The sequence below is a fragment of the Setaria italica genome, chromosome V, assembly GCF_000263155.2.
Source record: "Setaria italica strain Yugu1 chromosome V, Setaria_italica_v2.0, whole genome shotgun sequence".
Classification (NCBI taxonomy): domain Eukaryota; kingdom Viridiplantae; phylum Streptophyta; class Magnoliopsida; order Poales; family Poaceae; genus Setaria; species Setaria italica.
Window position 1 is genome coordinate 38264604 of NC_028454.1, and position 20504 is coordinate 38285107.

Consider the following 20504-nt stretch of genomic DNA (forward strand, 5'->3'; position numbering starts at 1 on the left):
GCCGCAACCCGCTGCCCTTCGCCCGTCGCAACCCAATCAGCCGCCTGTTGTCGCCCGTCGCCGCTCGCCGCCCGTCGTCGCCTGTCGCCACCCATAGCCCCGTCGCTACCCACCCCGCCGCCCGTGGAGGGTCTCCCGTGTGCGGCACAGTGCAGTGGAAAAAGGGGAAGAAGAAGATGGGATAGAGAGGATGACAAGTGGGGCCTTAATTGGGGGGGGCAACAATGGCAATCCACACTGAAATTGATCTTTTTTGGAGCTGAGAGCACCCATCTAGCCAAACACCTCATTTTTGTTCTGGAGTTTTGGAGCGGAGCTGGCTCCATGTGGAGTTCTGGAGCAGCTCCACCCGGAGTTGGAGCCATGCCAAACAGGACTTAGCTCCGTCAGTACCTAAAAGTATTTTATGTAATCCCCAGTTGCAAAGATTGTTTCTTTCTCTCGCATCTGCTCTGGTTGTCTTTTGTTTTTCATGTGTCAAGTGGTGCTTTATGTCACATCCACCAGAAGGATCGATGGTACAAATACATTGAAGAAAAAAAGAAAATACGATTCAAAATACGCACATAAGGGATAAAAATCGCACGGAGTTTGGACAACGGTCCGGATAGGTTCTAGCATGCCTGAATGGTGTACAGAACATCGAGAATCTGTAGAGTTGAGTAGTTGACTCGTCGGCCCGTAGTGGGTCAGGCCCTTGCGTCCTGTACCTGTTCGATCAAGCACAAAGTTTTGGCAACAGCACCACTGTTGGAGACAAAAACGGCTAGGCGAGGACAGTAGAATTCATATTGTTGTCAGTCGCTAGGAAGAGTTTTGTCGGTTTGTCCATAGGTTGAGGATAAGGTGTACAGTGAAAATTATATACACTAGGCTATTGGGATAAGTTCTATCCGTACCTGAGCTGTTTATCTTGAGATCTGAATTGGATCAGGGCCTTGTTTAGTTAGGGAATTTGGGAGGTGCCAAATTACTGTTACAGCACTGTAGCACACTGTAGCGTTTCGTTTGTATTTGTGAATTATTGTCCAAATATTGACTAATTAGGCTCAAAAGATTCGTCTCGCAAAGTACAACAAAACTGTGCAATTAGTTTTTAATTTCATCTACATTTAGTACTCCATGCATGTACCGCAAGTTTGATGTGATGGGGAATCTTCTTTTTGCATAGTGTCAAAGTTGGGAGTTGGGAGTAACTAAACATGGCCCAGAATCGGTAGACATTACGTTCCATCAAGGGTGTAAAATCCACTTTCGATAAGGCGTAAGTCAAGCGTCAAACGCCTCGTAACGGTCCATAGAAAAATTAGAAGAACAACTACCTAAATATTAGTATGATAATTTAATTGAATGTCTAGTTATTGTACTTAAAATGATCGTTGCTAGTAGGGTAAAAACGCTAGGGTAGAAACGCTTCGTCTAGAAGTCAACAATACCAAAACTCTTATCTATAGTTGTCTAAATTATATTATTTGTTAAGAGTTCTTCGTATTCTTAGTTTTATAGATAAAACATTCTATTCTTGTGATCGTAATTACGCTATGATATAATACCTTTTCAAACATTACGATAAAAAAAGGACCGACGAAACTAAATATGCCACCAATGGTTGATAATAACCGGCAAGTGAAGCACTTCCAACGAGATGTCATTTCGGTGCGTGTGACTAATGGGGCATTGTCACAATCTTGTCACCACAGGATTGAGCGCACAAACTGCCCAACACCCAGTCCTTCAGTATACCTTGCAATTCGATTGATCTTAAGTAGATTCTTGTCGATTTTTCTTTCAGCTTGTACCATTTGTTGCATGGAAATTTTCTCATTGTCATGGATGCGTTCCATGCCATGGATTTGTTTGCAGAATGTTGCTACTGGTGGTAAATTTCTCCATCTCAAACGTAGGCACGCATGATTAGGTGTGGTAATGGATAGTGCTTATGCCTCCTTCACAATCAAGTTCATACCTATCTATTTTCAGCTAAAATCATATATTATTATGGACCGATCCTTATTGAGCCCGATCTTAGATTGCTAGGCTAAGGGGGTGTTTGGCTCAAGAGGGCTAAAGTCTAGCCTTGTCACATCGGATGTTTAGATACTAATTAGGAGTATTAAACATAGTCTGATTATAAAACTAATTACACAGATGGAGTCTAATTCGTGAGACGAATCTATTAAGCCTAATTAGTTCATGATTTGACAATTTGGTGCTACGGCAGCCATTTCCTAATTATGGGTTAATCAAGCTTAATAAATTCGTCTCGCGAATTAACCTAGGGATTCTGCAATTAGTTTTATAATTAGTTCATGGTTAATCCTCCTAATTAGCATCCGAACGTACAATGTGACATAACTAAACTTTTAACTCCTGGTATCAAACACCACTAAATTAGAATCCCCTACCACCTCTACGCATGATTGATCTCTTAAGTCCTGAGCTAATTCTCTCTTTAGCTGCCAAACGATAGAACTGCTCGTTTTGCCTCACTTTCCAGTTTCAGTGTTTCAGCACTCGCCTGCTTGAGAGACGGAGTCCTGGACACTGGGCCTCGATCGGTACGGCAGTTCCAGTCTTCCAGAAGACACAGCGTCCCTATCCTCTCTCCCTCCCTCTCTCTCTCTCTCATACACGCACATTCCTCCTTCCACCTCGGGCCCGCCCGTCCCCAGGCTCGACTCGAACGCGATGCAGCCGATGCGGCGGCGGCACCGAGGCTTCCCGCTCCTCTGCCTCTCCTTCGCCCTCCTCGCTGCCGCCGCTCTTCTCCCCGGCACTGCCGTCGCCGAGGGCGTCACGCCCTCCGAAGCGCGCCGGCTCCGCGACGAGGTACCACCCGCCCCTCAGATCCGCCGCTCCTAACTCCTGTACCCATTGCTAGTGCCGTAGCTCCCGCGCGAAGCGACACGCTGAGTGGTGATTTTAGCTTGAGATGCGAGAAGTGTGGTGTTGGGTTGCAAGGGTGCAGGTGGCAGTCTGTGCTTGCTTGGCGAGCTGATTCTGTGGTTCAGTGGATGATTGGGCGGATTTTTCCGGCTTCCTTAGATTGGTGTTCTGTTTATACCTGATGTGAGTTGGTCAGGCGGCAGCTTTGTCGTTCTGTTAGTGCACATTTGCTTTGGTTCATGCCTATAACTGGTGATTTTGCCTATTCTCTTAAATGGTTCTACTTCATCGTTAGGTTATGCTTGTACGCATGTGTCTCACTTGTGTTGGTTTCAGTTCAGGCTTATTTAGTAGGTATGCTAGTTACCATGTATCAGTACTGGATGTGACATGTCTGAGTCACAAAGGCTGGCCTGGCAATTAAGGTTAGGCTACCATAGAACAAAAATACTGCGTAGAGCTTGAGGCTGATGTTAGCTGAGGTACCCAAACTATAACACAATTTCCATACAGTGCAGCTGATGCCAGTACAATTCTCTGAGACAAGTTCTCCAAGGAACTACTTATACGCCTATATCTTCCACATCCACTTTTTTATGACAGCATGTGTTAACTTAGCTACTGATCATATTCATAATCTTGTCAGGGATTGACTCATACCAACAGGAGTGACTTTCTGCGCTTTGGGATTGCATATTTGCATAAGAACAAGCTAGCCTTGTTGTTGATGCCCTAGTTTATGGCAAGTTTATTTTCTTAAACACTGGCTCAAAAAATGGTATCTTTCATGTAGGTGAAAGATATGTTCTATCATGCATTTGATGGGTACATGAAGTATGCTTTCCCACTCGATGAGCTGCGACCCTTAAGTTGCCAAGGTGAAGACTCCCTTGGTGGTTATGCACTTACTCTTGTAAGAAACTAAGAAATTATCATATTTCATACCATCTATCACCATCATGGACCTGTCATCATTCATGAACACTTACTTAATTGAACAGATCGACTCTTTGGATACCTTGGCTTTACTGGGTGATAAGGAGAAATTTGGGGCTGCTGTGGAGTGGGTTGGTAAGAATGTCCGCTTTGATATTGTAAGTAAACATGTGGACCATTAAGTGAATTTGGTTTTACTAGCCACAGATCTCAATGAATATTCACTATAATCAAGTAATTGTTATTGGATTTGTTGTAATACCGACACATTGCGAATTCTTGAGTTTGCATATCTGAAAATGTATAGATGCTAAGTTAAAAATTATGCATCCACCGAATAGAAAGAAATGCTGTTATGCTAGTTTCTGACTGGCAGCAAGATTTGTTAACTGGTACTTCCTCCATTCCAAATTGTAAGTCGTTTTGGCTTTTCTAGGTGCATAGTTTTCGCTATGCACCTAGATATACGTTATGTCTAGATAGAACTAAAAGCTATGTATCTAGGAAAGCCACGGAGGGAGTAGCTGGTAAAATCATTACTTTTGTGAGCATGTGATGTAAATACGTAATTTACAATGATGAATTGAAATCTCGTTTCCTAATCTGTGTATGTTAAAACCTTTGCAACTGTGGTTACACTATTGTTGTGATTTTTAGCCAAATACTACCTTAATTCTCTCATCTTATAGAAAGTACTTTCAGCTCATTTTCAGCATCTCTTATAGATGTTCAAGAAAAATTATCTCCTATAGACTGGACAGTTTATAACTTTGCATTTAAAGAACTCACAGACTGTTGGAATTCAAAATAGAAGTGAACGAAATGCTAAATTGGTCTGGCTTGCTCTAAAGGGCTATATTTGTCAGTTTAGAATCGGTAGCATAATAGTACACATTTCTGAAAGATTTTTACTTGTAACTTACTTAGGTGAGTCATGATGATTACATCTTTGGCAGCGTCAAATTTTGCATTTTGGAAGCTATGCACCAATAACCAAATGGTATTCTTGCAATATTATCACTCTGGCTGTTAATACACTTGAATGAAATTGCTCTGTATGTATTGACAAAATTAGTTAGGTACCATTGCATCCATTATTTTCAAGATTCTTTTGGTAACTCCAATTTTCGTCTTTTTTTTCTGTATCGAAACTTCTAGTACCAAACATACTTTTATTTGTGTAATATTCCATTGTCTCTGGTATTTCTACTTCTATTCAATGTAGCTGTTTTACTTGTTTATTAGAGGTTTAGTATATATGTCAGAATGCTAGCTTTTGGCTAACTTTTAGCAACCTATTAACACCAGATTTTTTGTTTACAGTACATGCTATTTGGATAACCAATTAATTAATCATGTTTCCTTACTGTCTATGCAGAATAAAACCGTCTCTGTTTTTGAAACCAACATACGTATCCTTGGGGGTCTGTTGTCAGCTCACCTGATTGCCAGTGACTATGCTACTGTACGTCTGTTTTATCCTTTGCCTGTCATCTCTTTTAACTGATTTCCTGCTAGTTTCTATTGACTTGCATCACTCTTGATCTTGAACATCATTTTTTTTTTGTATGACACAAAATGAGAATTATATTGATATGAACTAAGTACTGAAGTGTGTTATTGATACTGATACTGCGGCGTGATGCGAGCTAAGTACTGAAGTATGATGTGAAAGCATTACTGAAGTTGTGAGCAAAACCAAAGCTAATTAAGAACTAAGAAGATGTATTAAAAAAAACCCGACCACTGATAGAACTCGTCGCCCTTGCTTTGCCTTAAGAGAAGAGAGTTATGGACCCTTTAGGGAGGTACTCACATGACTTGCTAGCACCTGGGTTCGAACCCAGGTGGGTGACCTCTCAACTAGAGGTCCACCAACTGAGCTATCGCTCAAATGATATTGATATGCCAGCATATTTTATCCTTGTGACTGGTTGCGTTAATGTACATGGTAGGCAGGTTCATTGGTCCTCCAAAATGGGCAATAATACTAGCTAGCTACCATGCCTATTTTATTGGGAACATTGCTGCTTAGGATTGTTCCTTGATGTTGAACATTTACTTCAATGTCTGATTATAGTTCAGTTGCGACCAGGTTGTTGGTTGTCTTTAGGCACAAATCCATCTTCTCTGTTCTTTATGGGTAGTGCAATTTAGGCCTTGGAAACTTTTTAAAACCCTTTCGGTATACAAATTTATGTTTCATATTTGAGGTTATCTAAATTATTAAAATTGCCGAATGCTGAGGATCAAGTACTGCACTTTCCTGATGCTTCTTTAGCCTTTTCTCTATTATTGTTGCAAGGGTTCTTGAGCCTTTTCAAATTTCACTAAAAGTTGCAGTGAAGAAAACAGTTGCAGTTGCAGTAAAAGGGAAACTATCCACAATACAATGAATAAAAAAATGAATTGGTGGACATTTCACTGTACTACTCTTCATCCACAATATTTGTCCAACTATTGTGTGTGCATAGATGAATAAGACATGTTTCTAAATTGGAAAAAAACTTAACAGAGTTAAACCAATAGTGTCTAATTTAATTTAAGTTTCCATCCTTCGTGTTTTATTCATATCTAAGCCTTGAGAAGATTTTATAGTTATTATTTTTAGGCAATAAAATTAGCACAATGTGTTAGATGTGTATGTATTCTTGTATTTTCCCATTGTATAAGGGGTTTTGTGCATATTTCCTAATACTTGAACATGTATATATTTGGGCCTAGAGCCCCCATATTGAATACAAGTGCTATTCATAACATGGTACAGAGCCAAACTAGGTTTAGATTTCATTTCAATCTCCTAGGTGTTCCCGTTCCAAAAGCACGTTGCACTTGCGTGCTACCCATCCACCAGCGTTGCCTTTTCCATCGATTGGATTGATTTTCCTCTACCAATTAAATCTTGGCAACACATCTTCGTCAATTTTGCTGCAACCGACTTGTTTTGTCGCCACCCGCTCGTCGCTGCCGGCCCAGCCGCCCGCTTGTCGCTGCTGCCGTTTTGTTCGCCGAACACATCTGCTAGCGATTCAATTTGGTGGCTCGTCGCTTCTGCACGTCATCTGTCGGCGCGTTGCTTCCTCGGTTACCGTCGGAATTCGTTTGTCTCCTGGTCGAAGCCACCGGCGATTCGCCGTTCTTGTTGTCGTCGACACATTTGTTTCCGAGACCGCATACCGCCGAGTTCGAGTCGGACCAGCACCTGTTATCCGTCGATCAAGTGGGAGCCAAAACGAGCGGAGCCTGTACTCGATCTTGATCCACGCGCATCAATAGGACGCAGATCCTTTTTCCTGCCTCTGTGATCCAATTTTGCTCACTTGTTTGGGATTTGTTGTGACTCATCTACTCTGCCCGCCTTCCTACTTCTGATGGCGTCTCCGGGATTTCTTGTGACTCATCTACTCTGCCCGCCTGCCTACTTCTGATGGCGTCTCTTGCTCCGTCATCGGGTGCTGTACAGGTTCTGCGATGCTCGGTTCTTTTCAATGGCACCAAGTATCGCAACTGGGTTCCCCGTCTGTGTTTGCATATGCGTGATCTTTGTCTTTGGGAGTTTCTTACCGGTGATATACCCTGCCCAGCTCCTCCTGTCCCTCCTGTCAAGCCTACAATTCCTGACACAGCTGCTGAGGCCGTGCAGAAGAAGCTGCTTGATGGAATCATATGCGTCTCAGTTTGCTGCATACAGGACATGGTTAGATGAGGATGCTCGTGCTGGTGCTGTTGTTGCTGCTAGTATGGAGGAGAGTTTTTCTGCTGATATTGTTGACTTTGATCATGCACATCAGATGTGGGCTTTTCTTCGTCAGCGTCATGAGCCCACTGGTCAGTCTACATATATTGCTGCTCTACGTCAAGAACAGCTATTGCGACAGTTGAGGAGTTCTTTGCTCAGATGTCTGCAGTGTGGCGTCAGCTTGACTCTATTGGTCCTCCATTATCACCTAGCACTTGTGAGTCTTGTAAGGCTCAAAAAGTTGCTTTGGAGACTAGGCGCACCCATGATTTTCTGACCCATCTTCGTGATGAGTTTGAGCAGCTTCGTGCTCAGCTGGTTTCCCGCGAGCCTTGTGTGTCTGATGGATGCTCTTGGTGTGTCTCTGATGGATGCTCTTGCTGCTGTTCGTAATGAGGAGATACGTCTTCGTAGTGCTGCCCTATTGCAGTCTTCGTCTTCTTTAGTCTTGGTTGCTTGTTCTTCTTCCAAGGCCTCCACTCCACCTATGGCGCCTTCTTCAGTAGTGCCTTCTTTTTAGCGTGGAGGGGGTGGTGGTCTTAAATGTGACTGGTGTGGCAGGGATAACCATGTGGAGGCATATTGTTATAGGAAGAAGAAGGCTCAGTTTCGTGAGGCTCAGTCTCGCCGAGGTGGTCGTTCTTCACAGGGTACTAGTGGTGCTGGTGGTTCTGGTACTGGAGGTTCTCAGCGGAGTTCTGCTGGTTTTGAGACATAGGAGATGCTCATGTTGCTTCGTCGCCTAGCTGCCTCTACACCTGAAGGAGCTGCTGGTTCTGTTACTCAGGCTTCTGCACCGCCAGGTTCTGCTGCTGCTTCTCAATCTTCTTCGGGTACTTTTCCATGGATTCTAGATTCTGGTGCCTCTTTTCATATGACTCTTGATCGTACCAGTCTTTCTTCCATTAGTACTCCATCTCTTCCTTTTATTGTTCAAACCGCAGATGTATCGTCTCTCTGTTGCAGGACAAGGCACTCTTTGGTCTTCCTCTTTTCATGTTCCTGCTGTTTCTTATGTTCCCAAACTGACCATGCAGCTTATCTCAGCTGGCCAGCTCACTGATCATGGTTGTCGTGTTATCCTTGATTCTGACTCGTTGTATTCAGGATCGCAGCACGGGTCTCCTAGTTGGTGATTCTCAGTGTCTTTGGGAGCTTGATTGGCTTCGTCTTCCTTCCGCTGCCTCTACTAGTCTTGTGGGCTCAGTCGCTTCTTCCACGTCATCTACATCGTCGTTTGCTCAGTGGCATCATCGTCTAGGACATCTTTGTGGCTTGCGTTTGTCTACGCTAGTTCGTCGTGGTCTTTTAGGGTCGTCGTGGTCTTTTAGGGTCAATTTCTGGTGATGTATCTTTGGATCAGTGTCAAGGTTGTCAGCTAGGAAAACAACTATTCTTCTAGTGAGTCGGTGTCAAAACATCCTTTTGATCTTGTTCATTCTGATGTATGGGTCCGGCTCCCTTCGTTTTTAAAGGGGGTCATCGATATTATATCATATTTATAGATGATTTTTCTCGCCACACATGGATCTATTTTATGAAACATCGTAGTGAGGCTTTATCTCTCTATAAAAATTTTGCCACCATGATCCGTACTCAGTTTGACACTGCTATTAAGATTTTTCGTGTTGATTCTGCTGGGGAGTATTTGTCTGGAGCTCTTCGCCAATTTCTTTCTGAGCAGGGCACCCTTGCCCAATTCTCTTGTCCTGGTGCTCATGCTCAGAATGGTGTTGTGGAGCGCAAGCATCGTCATTTGCTTGAGACTACTCGTGCTCTGATGATTGCCTCTACTATTCCACTGCATTTTTGGGCTGAAGCTGTTTCTACAGCTACTTATTTGATTAACATTCAGCCTTCTTCTGCTCTTCAGGGTGGGATTCCATATGAGCGTCTGTGTGGCAAGCTGCCTAACTATACTAGCCTTCGTCTCTTTGGATGTGTGTTCTATGTGCTTCTTGCACTGCGTGAGCGCACCAAGCTGACTGCTCAATCTGTTGAGTGTTTTTCTAGGATATAGTGCTGAGCATAAGGGATATCGTTGTTGGGATCTTGTTGGCCGTTGGATGAGGATATCTCGGGATGTTACTTTTGATGAGTCTCGTCCTTTCTACTCTTGTCCTCCTCCTGATGCTTCTCATTCATCTTTCGTTGAGCCCCTTTCTTTTCTGACAATTCCTGATACTCCTATTGCTCCTATGCATTTTCCACACCTAGTGCCTGCTTCTGCGGCTCCTGATGAGCCTCTTATGGTGCCTTCTTCTGCGTCCCCTTCATCTGTGGAGCCTTCTTCTTCCGATTCCACTCCACATGTTCCTATGGGTACTATTTATGACACCAAACCACCTGTCACACGTTTCTATGTATGAACTCGGTGGGTTCTTGAGCCATCTTCCTTTGATGTTTCTTCTCCTCTTGCCGAGCCATCTTCCTCTGGTGTCTTCCTCTAATGTTTCTTCTCCTCCTGTTGAGCCATCTTCCTCTGGTGTGTCTTCTCCTCTTGATGAGCCACCTTCTGATTTGTCTTCTCCATGGTATGCTCTTCGTGATCGTCTCTTGGTTCACCCTCCAGACCGGTATGGTTTTCCTCGTGCTGGTGTTGTTCTTTCTGAGCCAACTTCTTATCGTGATGCCATTACTCAACAGGAATGGCAGCACGCGATGGCAGAGGAGCTTGCTGCTCTTGAGCGCACTATCACATGGGATCTTGTCCCTCTTCCCTCACATGTTCGTCCTATCACATGTAAGTGGGTTTATAAGGGGTTTTGTGCATATTTCCTAATACCTGCACATGTATATATTTGGGCCTAGAGCCCCCATATTGAATACAAGTGCTATTCATAACACAATGCATATAAGGATCAAAGCCAAAAATACTGTGAATTTAAATTTTTTATTATTATTTTCAATCCAGATTAAACATTCCTCTGTATTAAGAATGCTTCTTGGCCAGAGAGATTTTTGAAGTTTATTACGGTTCAAGTGGTCCAATACTTATTGTTGCTTCTCATGGACAGGGTATGAGAATCCAATCTTACGATGACCAGTTACTTAATTTAGCTGCTGACTTAGCTCAGAGGTTGTTGCCTGCATTTGACACTCCTACAGGTTCATTACCTTTTCCATTATTATGATCTTCCTGGAATGAATGGATTATATATTGCACCAGACATTTGATTTCCTCTTTCTTTAATGCTTTTTGTTGTAAAATCACCGTTTCCACTGGTTGGGGATTGTCACTTAATTGCAATGATCCTTTTCCATCCTGGCAATACTCATCGAAGCTCATACACAACTGCATTAGCTCCTTTAGAACAAAAACAGAAATACCGTGAACATTGCTTAGTGATGGAAAGAACTTCGAGATCGTCATATTAACTGGTCTGTATCCAAGTTTGCATACTGAAACATGGTGCCAAATATTTACGTGGTTGTTTCATATTCTCATTAGTTAATCTATTTGTTACTTCACTGCTTCAATGAATGCAATTGTTGGATACAAAGTTTATCTGGGAAATGTGGTTTGCAAATGCAAATTATGTAAGTCACAACTTCTATTGAAACCTGCTCGCACCTGAACCATTTTGGTACTCCTTACTTTGGAACTGGAACGTAAATCTGTTCTGAATGTTCTTCAATATCATACATGAAACAATTAGCTAAATTGGTCCCCCTGTTCTTACCTTATGGAAATTCTCCATTGCCTTCCAGTCAACTTGAACAAAGTACCTTTTCACTTTTTTGATATCATGCTGTCTTCTTAATTGCCTGTGTGTTTCCTGACTAGTGTTGTTTCCTTTGCAGGTATTCCATTTGGATCTGTCAATTTAAAGTATGGAGTTGATGAAAATGAAAGCAAGGCAAGCTTCTTTCTTCCTCCCATTTTGTTGGTTGTTGAGCTTGGCAAATAGAAACAGTTCTGCGCACCTATTAATAAATGTGAACCTTGAATATTGATTTTGGAACCACTAAGAGCATGAAGGGAGTACCCAGTGCTGAAAGCTCCCACACAAGATGGGGTCTGGGGAAGGGAATTTCTAGGCAGACTTACTCTTTCTTATTTTGGAAAGGAGCCTTAGTGGAGAGACTCTACCACTGCACCAGGCGTACCCAATGCTGGAACCACTAAAAGAACATACAACTGGAATTTTGAAACATCTATCTCATTTTATTTCCATTCATTTTTTGTAACAAATATCAGCCTGTCAACCTTGCCTAGTTTTCCATTTGTTCTCAAATGGATATAAACGGTCTTGAATTTCATTGCTGAGAGGCTGACACTCAGTATGTTACTCCAGATAACATCAACTGCTGGTGGTGGTACTTTGACACTGGAATTTGGCATATTGAGTCGCTTAACTAATAATACTGGTAAGTGTCATATATAACTGTGCACTGTTTTGATGAGTGCATTGATACCTTATGTTGTACATTTTCTACATGATTGTGATGTCTACCTTTTTCAAGGAATTTAGGACTGCTTTCTTTTTTGGTGGTTTATTATGTTGGCCAGTTAGTATGTAAGGTATATGTTATGCAAATTCTTCAAGCATCCCTCAACCCCAAGTGGTATGCTTTGTGATTGTCTTGTACTGTTATTTGAATAGTTCTAAAGTTTATGCAGAACGCTAATTAGCAATGGTATTGTGTGAGTGTAGGTATAGTTAAATAATGTCATCATGTAAAAAAATGTATATGTATATCTATGTTCAGAATACTCTATGTTAGATATTTAGAATAAAAAATGTTATATGTATATCTGTGTTCAGAATACTCTGTAAGATGTTTAGAACACAATAGTGCATACCAAACAAACTTTATAAGCTGAAAGTATGTTACCTTGCTTAACATAATACGCTGGTTATGCTTCTTGGTTGTTCATCTCATGCTTCATTTATATTGGTCATCTATCACACTTCTTTAGCTCTAAGAGCATTTTTTGGGCCTCTGACAGTGATTTTGGTACTCATTATTAGTCCATTATGCCATAATTTTTAAGTTTGCTACTTCTCTGGTTGCAGTTTTTGAGCGAGTTACAAAAAATTCAGTGCGTGGAATATGGTCACGCAGATCAAAACTCAACCTTGTTGGTGCCCATATAAATGTCTTTACTGGTGAATGGACACAGAAGGTTTACTTTTGTCTTCTCTGTTTTAAAGCAATTGCTAGCATTTTCTCATTAACAACTCTGTGATTTCATTGCATTTGTGGAGCCAGGCAGCATACTTTCAGTAATAATTATCATGTCGAGATAATGACCTGCTAGTTCTGTTTATTAAGTTGACGTGTAACTGAACCCCATAGAAATGTTCATTTTGTTACGGTATCAAAGAGTTCCCGATTTTCTTCCTGACTGGTTGCATGATACATAGATATATTAATATGTTTTTAAATTTGCCTTTTCTCTGCAATTCTTAATTTTTTAAATTGATTCACCATTACGAACAACTGCTAATGATGTTTTCCTCATTTCAGGATGCTGGAATTGGCACAAGCATTGATTCTTTCTATGAATACCTTCTAAAGGCAAGGAAGGCTACCCCCTTTTATTATTCTTGGTGTTTGTTTTTATCCATTCCAGTACCTGTAATCACATTTTCCATTATTCTTTTAAACAAAAAACTTTACATCTGCAAAGTATTCAAGGTACACCATACGATAATGTCATAAAATGAGCTAAGGCTACAGGTTCCTAAAACTTGTGTAGTATGCTCGAGTAAGTTCATGAGCCTGGGAGTTTCTTTTGTTTTTGGGTAAGCCTGGAGGCAATCATTTGTGAGAGGAATGGCTTGTTCGTTCTAAAAGCAATCACTGAACTGTAACTGTAAGGACCATTTTGGTCCTGATGCAGTGCAGAAGATGGGCTGGGGTGTTGCCCTGGAAGGCTGGAACTCTAAAAAAACAATTCAACACAATTCCGTGAAGCGCAGTGTACTCTAAGCAACTTTGTTGCTATAAATGCACGATTCTCAGGTTCCTAGTTGAACATAGTGTGCAAGTTTTAAGGACCTAACATAATCTAGTCTCAACAACTCCCAGAGTAGATTATTGAAGTTATTGTTAATCTATGTTCTTTGCTAGAGGATGGACAAAACTAGGCTGATCAACTAGCTGGTCCATTCTTCCTTTTCTTCTACTATCATGCATTTTAACAGTTAATTTTGTGTGTCAAAATCAAACAGGCATATTTATTGTTTGGGGACGAAGAGTACCTGTATATATTTCAGGAGGCTTACAAGGCTGCCATGCACTATCTCCATCATGATCCTTGGTAAAAGTCCTAATTCCTAACCATTACACTTGACCTTTTATTTGTTATTCAGAAGTTGGAAAAGCATGGTCATATTCATGAGCAAGCTGATATAAATCAAAGTAATTTGTACTCCCTCCCTTGTGTTTTTAAGGCATGCATGTATATCAAAATTCTACCTTCTTAATCTTTGACTGAACAATTGTAAATTATAGGACAAAAATCTGGTACCGGTGGATTTACATTTGAAAGTACTCTATGATATGAATCTTGTGGTTGTGAGCAATGTGATATAGAATATAATAATGGTCGAAGTATGGCTTTGCTGACCGCGTCGGTCAAATGGTGGCTTACATTTTGAAAAAGATGGGAGTATTTAGTATCTCTAGCACAAAAAAGGTGTAGCTACGTATATGTGATTATATTTGTTTAGTCCTTGGTGATTATCAGATAGTTCAGGTGAGAAGTTTTGGCTACCCCCCTTTCATTGTTTTAAACCCATGTTTGATAATTCCATACCAGGTATGTGGAGGTAAATATGAATTCTGGTGCTACTGTTTGGCCACTATTCAATAGCCTGCAGGCATTCTGGCCAGGACTTCAGGTTTGGATTACTTATATTTTAGAAGTATTTGTTGTGATTCTGTTGCACATACTCTTGCTTATGCTGCTTAGATTTAAGGTTTTAGCTGGAGATGTTGATCCTGCTATTCGAACGCACGCTGCCTTCTTCAGTGTCTGGAAAAAGTATGGTTTCACCCCTGAAGGTTTTAATCTTGCTACATCCACTGTCCAGGTAATGAAGCAAATTTTGTTCCCAAACCTTGTGGCAGGATGCGCTAACTCTTGAACTCCAAACTATCAACCTGACACTCTCATGTTACACCTAAATACAGAAAAAGGGTTGTAACCTGTAGCAAAGTTGCATGAATTGGTTGAAGGGTTAATTTGTTTCTTGTTGGCCTGTGACAGCGGCACTAAAGTTGAAGAGGAAAAGAGACCGACTTATTTATGCTTGTACTGACATTGCTGTTTCCAATGTTTCATAGAATGGACAAAGGAGCTATCCGCTACGGCCAGAGTTGATTGAAAGCACATATTGGTTGTTCAAGGCTACCAGAGATTATAGGTGTGTCTTTCTTTACAAGGTGAAGATAGAATTTATTGTATTGTATAAGCTATTCAATATTTTAGTTGCAATTGCCCTTACTGGTAGAAAGAAAAGTAGAGTTGCTTTTGGAGTGCGGTGATTGATGCTCGGGGACCTCTGGTGTAATTTTCTCAAAGAAGACCAAGCAGTAATAATGTCAGGAAGGGGATAAAGTGCACAGAATCACATTTATTATACATTCAACTAAATGTTCACATTTGCATTGTCAATGCAAGATTCACCATTCTTTTATATTTTTTCTTTAAACTTGGTCAAGGTTGCCCAAAGCCCCAAACCATTCGATGACAAATTTAATCCGTCATTGTCTACTTATGTCCTACTTGTACTAACCCAAGGTAATCCTGTAGTTGTGATTACCCAAGGTGTGTATGATATGTGTTGTGTCAAAATTCAACTCCAATCTAAGCACATGCTGATTAAGGTCATAGTACTTGCATTGCCAGTTCATGTGGCTGTTGTTTCAGTCAATTCTTGTGAACTGAAAATTCCTTGTGTGATTTCTTTAGTAGTATTGGTGTCTGACCAGTTTGATTTCTCCTAGAGATGCAAAATATCAATTCATTATTACGAAAAAAGTTGCAGGATCTAACACGTTTAACTGACGCTAACATGTTTAACTGACACTATCAGGATTTAATACTAATGTCATTCAATAGTATGCCCTAGCTTTAATGTTTTATCTTTATTATATTAATGCAGATACCTTGATGTTGGAAGGGACATATTAGCAAGCCTTCAATATGGTGCTAGATGCCCTTGTGGCTACTGCCACATATCAGATGTGGAAACACACAAGCAGGATGACCACATGGAGAGTTTTTTCCTTGCAGAAACGGTGAGCATCTCTACAGCAAATGCTGCTGCCAACTTTTCCTTTGCTGATATGGTGCTGGTATGCCGATGATGTTTCTGGCAGCGGGAGTGTGCGGAACATCCAGTGAGGAACTCATGATCTATTAGATCATATTTTAAAACAGATGATGGCAGTTGTATTACCCTTAGCATTTTGCACAAAGATGTTGGATGACAAAATAAGTTATTACTAAGCTCCACTCGTAACAAAAATATTTCTAGGTTTACATAATGTAACAAAGACCTGCGTTTGCCATTTTATCGTAAACTGCATAAGTATATGATTATCATGAGCGAACGGGCCTGCAGCCTAGTGGTTGCAGTGCTTTAGTAGCACTCCAGCAGCCTGGGTTTGATTTTCACCGTGGGGGTGAGTTTCAGGGCTGGGTAAAACAACACCCCTCGGCCCCTGCTGTTCCAGTGCCCGCATTTTGAGAGATATATGTGACCTGTAGCCTGTAGGCGCGTCCTGGCTGCACCTGGGCAGATATCCTTGTGTGGGTGGGGCCTTCGGGGTGTTTTCTCAGTCCGGCAGTGAGAAAATTCTTGTACTGTTAATACCAGGGGTGGTATTTCCCCCAGGGCCGGGTTTTTTTATATGATTATCATAAAAAAAGTCCTTGATTATTTCCATTTCAAGATTTATCCCCTTCTGCTGAAATCTAACTACGAGCGCATACCAGGTCAAATATCTCTGGCTTCTCTTTGATTTAGCCGCTGGCCCTGATAACATTGTTGAAAATGGACCATATAAGTAAGTATGATACCATGGATTCAGTAAGTTCAGCTGTTTATTCAGACTTAGAATTTGTACTTAACAGTGTATCATCGGCTCGACAGGTACATATTTAGTACGGAAGGTCATTTACTACCTGTTACTCCTGAGATAGTCTTGGTAGATGAGCATTGTTCTTATTTTGGAGCATTCTGTAATGGTGGTGCAGACCGTGGATATGGTATAAGTGCTAGTTCTATGAAGCATAAAAAAGCAAACTATACTCATTTAGATGATATCCAAACCCCTTCCAGTCACTATTCAGCATCCAACATGTTTGCAACAAGAGGTTACATCAAGGTAACTCTGATGTGTTCCTGATAAACAATTTTTCTTGCTCACTACACGTGTAAGCCTTGTTGGTAGAAAATGGGACACAGTGGATTATATTGCGTAAAGTTTAAGCTGTTTAAAGGGTCTATTGATGGGTTCCATGGGACATATAATGGTGTATGGGGCATCCTACAGTTAGCAGTTGTTGATTAATTAGAGTTAGGAAGAGATTAATGAGTATGTAGCTTGCTTTCTATCTCAATCTAGTGTATATGGCATCCTATCTTTAGTAATTATTAATTAGTTGGAGTTGGGAAGAGATGAATATGATATGACAGCAAGGAGCATATAGCTTGCTTTCTATATCAATGTAGTGTATTTGTTATTTGTTACATAAAAAGAATGTCCTATTTTTCTGGTTTTGTTCTATTTGAATGCCAGTCCTGCTAAGAGGATCTTCATGTTTTCGTCATTTAGATAATCTAATACTGTAAATACATTCACAAAATTCAGAGTGTGTTTCTATGTTTCTGTCCCAGAAGTTATGCATTATTTTTCTTTTTTCCAACCTTAACGTATCCTTTTTGATAGGGAGTTTGTCCAGGATTGACTCATGCACAGAAACTTGGGATATCATACTCTGATGAAGAGGGTAACGTCATAGAGCAGACTTCTGAAGGTCATGAGCATCACGATGAATCTGCAATAGAATCTAGCGTCCGAACCCAATCAAGTAATGTTATACTTATATCTCACCCAGTTGCAAGCCAACAGGATCAGGCTTTGGAGAGCAGCTCTGGAAATGGAGATCATGCTGATATTGTGGTAACTGCTGATTCTGATTCCATAAGCCATGATAATAATGATGGCTCACTCGGAGCAAACACTGAAGAACTTACTGAGGACACCGAGCGCACCTCCAAACATTCAGAAGATGAAGATATCGCTCAGAATTTGAATTTGAAGGAAGATATCAGCTGACCTTTAGTTCATATAGGGACCAATTTTTGTCACTTATCTGCAGAATCTTCAGGATCAAAGCTCGCTCAATGCAGAACAAGTTATTGAGCAAGCAAGGTTAGAGCCTGGTGGATGCTGTCAGTATGTGGCCCATTAACTAGTTGAGATGAGCTGATAAGGTCATGGGGCCATGGTTGCGTCGAGGACAGTGACCTACAACCTCCGGAATTGATATTTACTTTCAGATGTGTTCTTTCTATAGTATGATATTATAGGGTGGGAACTCACCAATTTGTTCTTTCTGTATTTGTTGCATAGGTTCTTTTGATCAATAGCAAATGTAAAGTTTTGTACACCAGAACTATATGAAGAGACAGTGGATACATGATGAGCTTTATTCAATCACAGATTATTAGGGCAATTCCAACCTAGACACCAATTACTTTAAATATTTGCTATGTCCTACGTGATATAAACACTATACATTGAAACTGGATGCTTCTTCAAAATAAATTCTCATCAGATACCCCTCCTCTCTCCTCTCACTATCCCGCCTCTACTTAACTTTGTACTTCTGGTAAGCTTGTTTTTAAAATGAGAAATGGTTTCCTTTTGTCTCCTCAACTCTTCTGCCACAACATTTTTCGTACATGAGCTCTAATTAATGTTGTATCTTTTTTCTTACAACATTTTTTCGTACATGAGCTGTAATTAATGTTGTATCTTTTTTCTTACATGCGCCCTGATTAATGACATAGAAACCATTTCTTTCTTGGAGCTACGCCTCTATGGTCTTGGAGCTGCACTTGGTGTAGAGGTTTAAACCACTTCCTTACAAATTTTAGACTCCAAAAATCGAGGAGCTGAAGCTAACAAGCTGTTATGTAAGTGTGGGGGACATGGACTGTAGAATTAATGACGTGAGTAATTAACATAAGTCATGTGGTTGTACATTTTCGGCCACGGTGGAGGACTGGGGTCTGTGGCGGTGTGGGCTGTGGGAATGGTGGCGCCACCGTGGAGGAAGCGAGTTGTGCCATTGTGTATTTGTGTGGACGAAGTTGAGCGTGGAGAGGGAGGGAGATGAATGTTTGTCCCAGGCTGATCAGGAGCTTAAAGGGCTTTGTCGCCTCTAAACAGCAAGAGCTCTACTGAAAGCTCAAATTTATGCAGAACGTTTCTCGTGAAGTTTGCTATATGCGCGTAATCTCCACGGATCACTTCACTCGACCGCTAACATCTCGCAAAAGTTGAAGCTTAGATACAAATAGCCATGCCCGAGTTTACACCGATGACCACCGCCATGTTTACATCCGGATCAACAACAACGGGAGGGGACGGGATACGATCTAGAGCGAGAGGCCGCCGGACTCCTCGTCCTCGTCGAGGTCCGAGGTGTAGACGGTGTAGAGCGACCAGATGAGGCCGAAGACCCCCAGGAGGATCCACCCCAGCAGGTTGTTGCTGAGCCCCAGGCTCAGCCCGGTGCCCTCCGTCGACATCCTCTCGTCCACGAGCGCCAGCGCCGGCCCCGCCGACGCGGTCACCGCGCCCGCCGCCGCCAGCAGCGACGCGCCCGCGCCCTTGGCGCTCACGGCGGCCGCGTTCCTGCCGTCCTTGGAGTAGCCGCACCGCACCCTCTCGCTCCTCGCCCTCAGCTGGGGCAGCCCTGCAAAGATGCATGTACACAGAGTTCGATCACCATGAGCTTGCAAAGCGAGCGAGCGTGTGCGTTAAAGGCGAGACCAACTGCAAACGATGCGTACCGAGAGCGTTGGGCCTGGCGATCGCGGCGCGGGCAACGACGGTGGTCGCCACGGCGGCGCTGATGGTGGCCATGGCTGCTGCGTATCCGGATCTCTCGCTGGCCGCTTGCTGGAGAAGTTTGGTGTGTTCGTGGCTCGCGTGCGCTAGTTGGCGGCCTTTTCCTTTTAAGGCGATATACACGAAATTATCGCGAGCCGATGTGGCTGCAAATCGTCTGCCGCCGCCAGGATTGGGTGAGGCACGGGATTGGCTATCCTGCACCCACGGCCTATCCGCTCGCGGCCAATCAGCGTGAGCCAACTGGACCCGTCGATTTCTCCCGTGTTAACGTATGGACACATCTGGACGTGGAATTTAGTCCAAAAAAAATCAAGCTTGAACCCGCAAAATGCTCAGGTCTAACGGCTGCTTCTGAACTTAATAAGGGATGTTAGCAAAACTTGAGACTCATGGGTTGCTTTTGGGTTTGGTCAAACTCAAGCACAAAATGAACAAATGAATGAAAATGAGGCGATCATCTTCGAGAGGCCTTTTGAGACTAGCCAAACTGCTCAAAGTCCACATCAGCTAGATTCATATTCTTCGGCTAGTGTATGAGTCACATTTGCATGCCCATTGCTTAAAACTTCACTATTGCTTGAGCTTATATATCATAGTTTAACTGACATTGATGCAAAACACGCCATGCAAAGATTATTGGACGTGCAGGCTACAAAATACACCGAGCATTGAATCTTCAGATGCTCCAGTTTACACAGGTCCGGCGTGTGAATGCCAATGAACGCTCACCCTGAAGGGATCTTGTCACGGCAAGCACATATTAGGTTTCCCTAGCATCGGCATGCCATGCCTTCAATCATCACTGTTGGAACCAAGGGAGTACAACAATTTAGGA

The 20504-nt window shown here is 42.1% G+C and overlaps 2 protein-coding genes across 9 annotated transcripts; one reads left to right on the forward strand and one right to left on the reverse strand.

The window, feature by feature from the left end:
* The first annotated feature begins 2561 nt into the window (after positions 1-2561).
* LOC101775557 (alpha-mannosidase I MNS4) lies at positions 2562-18291 on the forward strand. Of its 8 annotated transcripts, none has more exons than XM_004970086.4 (17): positions 2578-2829; positions 3680-3799; positions 3888-3980; positions 5201-5287; positions 10579-10669; positions 11366-11421; positions 11860-11932; positions 12583-12692; positions 13037-13087; positions 13744-13832; positions 14334-14415; positions 14494-14607; positions 14861-14940; positions 15682-15817; positions 16518-16588; positions 16675-16909; positions 17474-18291. In XM_004970086.4, the coding sequence occupies exons 1-17, from the start codon at positions 2689-2691 to the stop codon at positions 17861-17863; spliced, it is 2019 nt and encodes a 672-aa protein (XP_004970143.1). In that variant the 5' UTR covers positions 2578-2688; the 3' UTR covers positions 17864-18291. The 8 variants fall into 8 exon arrangements, with proteins under 8 accessions (XP_004970144.1, XP_004970143.1, XP_004970139.1 ...); XM_004970082.4 differs by having other exon boundaries at positions 2767-2829; positions 3888-3957; positions 17474-17870; XM_004970083.3 differs by lacking the exon at positions 2578-2829 and adding an exon at positions 4750-4822 and having other exon boundaries at positions 3680-3764; positions 17474-17870.
* A 698-nt stretch (positions 18292-18989) lies between these two features.
* On the reverse strand, positions 18990-19840 carry LOC101778150 (photosystem II reaction center W protein, chloroplastic). Its single transcript, XM_004970088.4, has 2 exons — positions 19609-19840; positions 18990-19511 (listed from the first exon to the last, which is right to left on the reverse strand). Exons 1-2 carry the CDS (start codon positions 19679-19681, stop codon positions 19192-19194), a joined length of 393 nt encoding a protein of 130 aa, XP_004970145.1. The 5' UTR covers positions 19682-19840; the 3' UTR covers positions 18990-19191.
* Between the last annotated feature and the right edge of the window lie 664 nt (positions 19841-20504).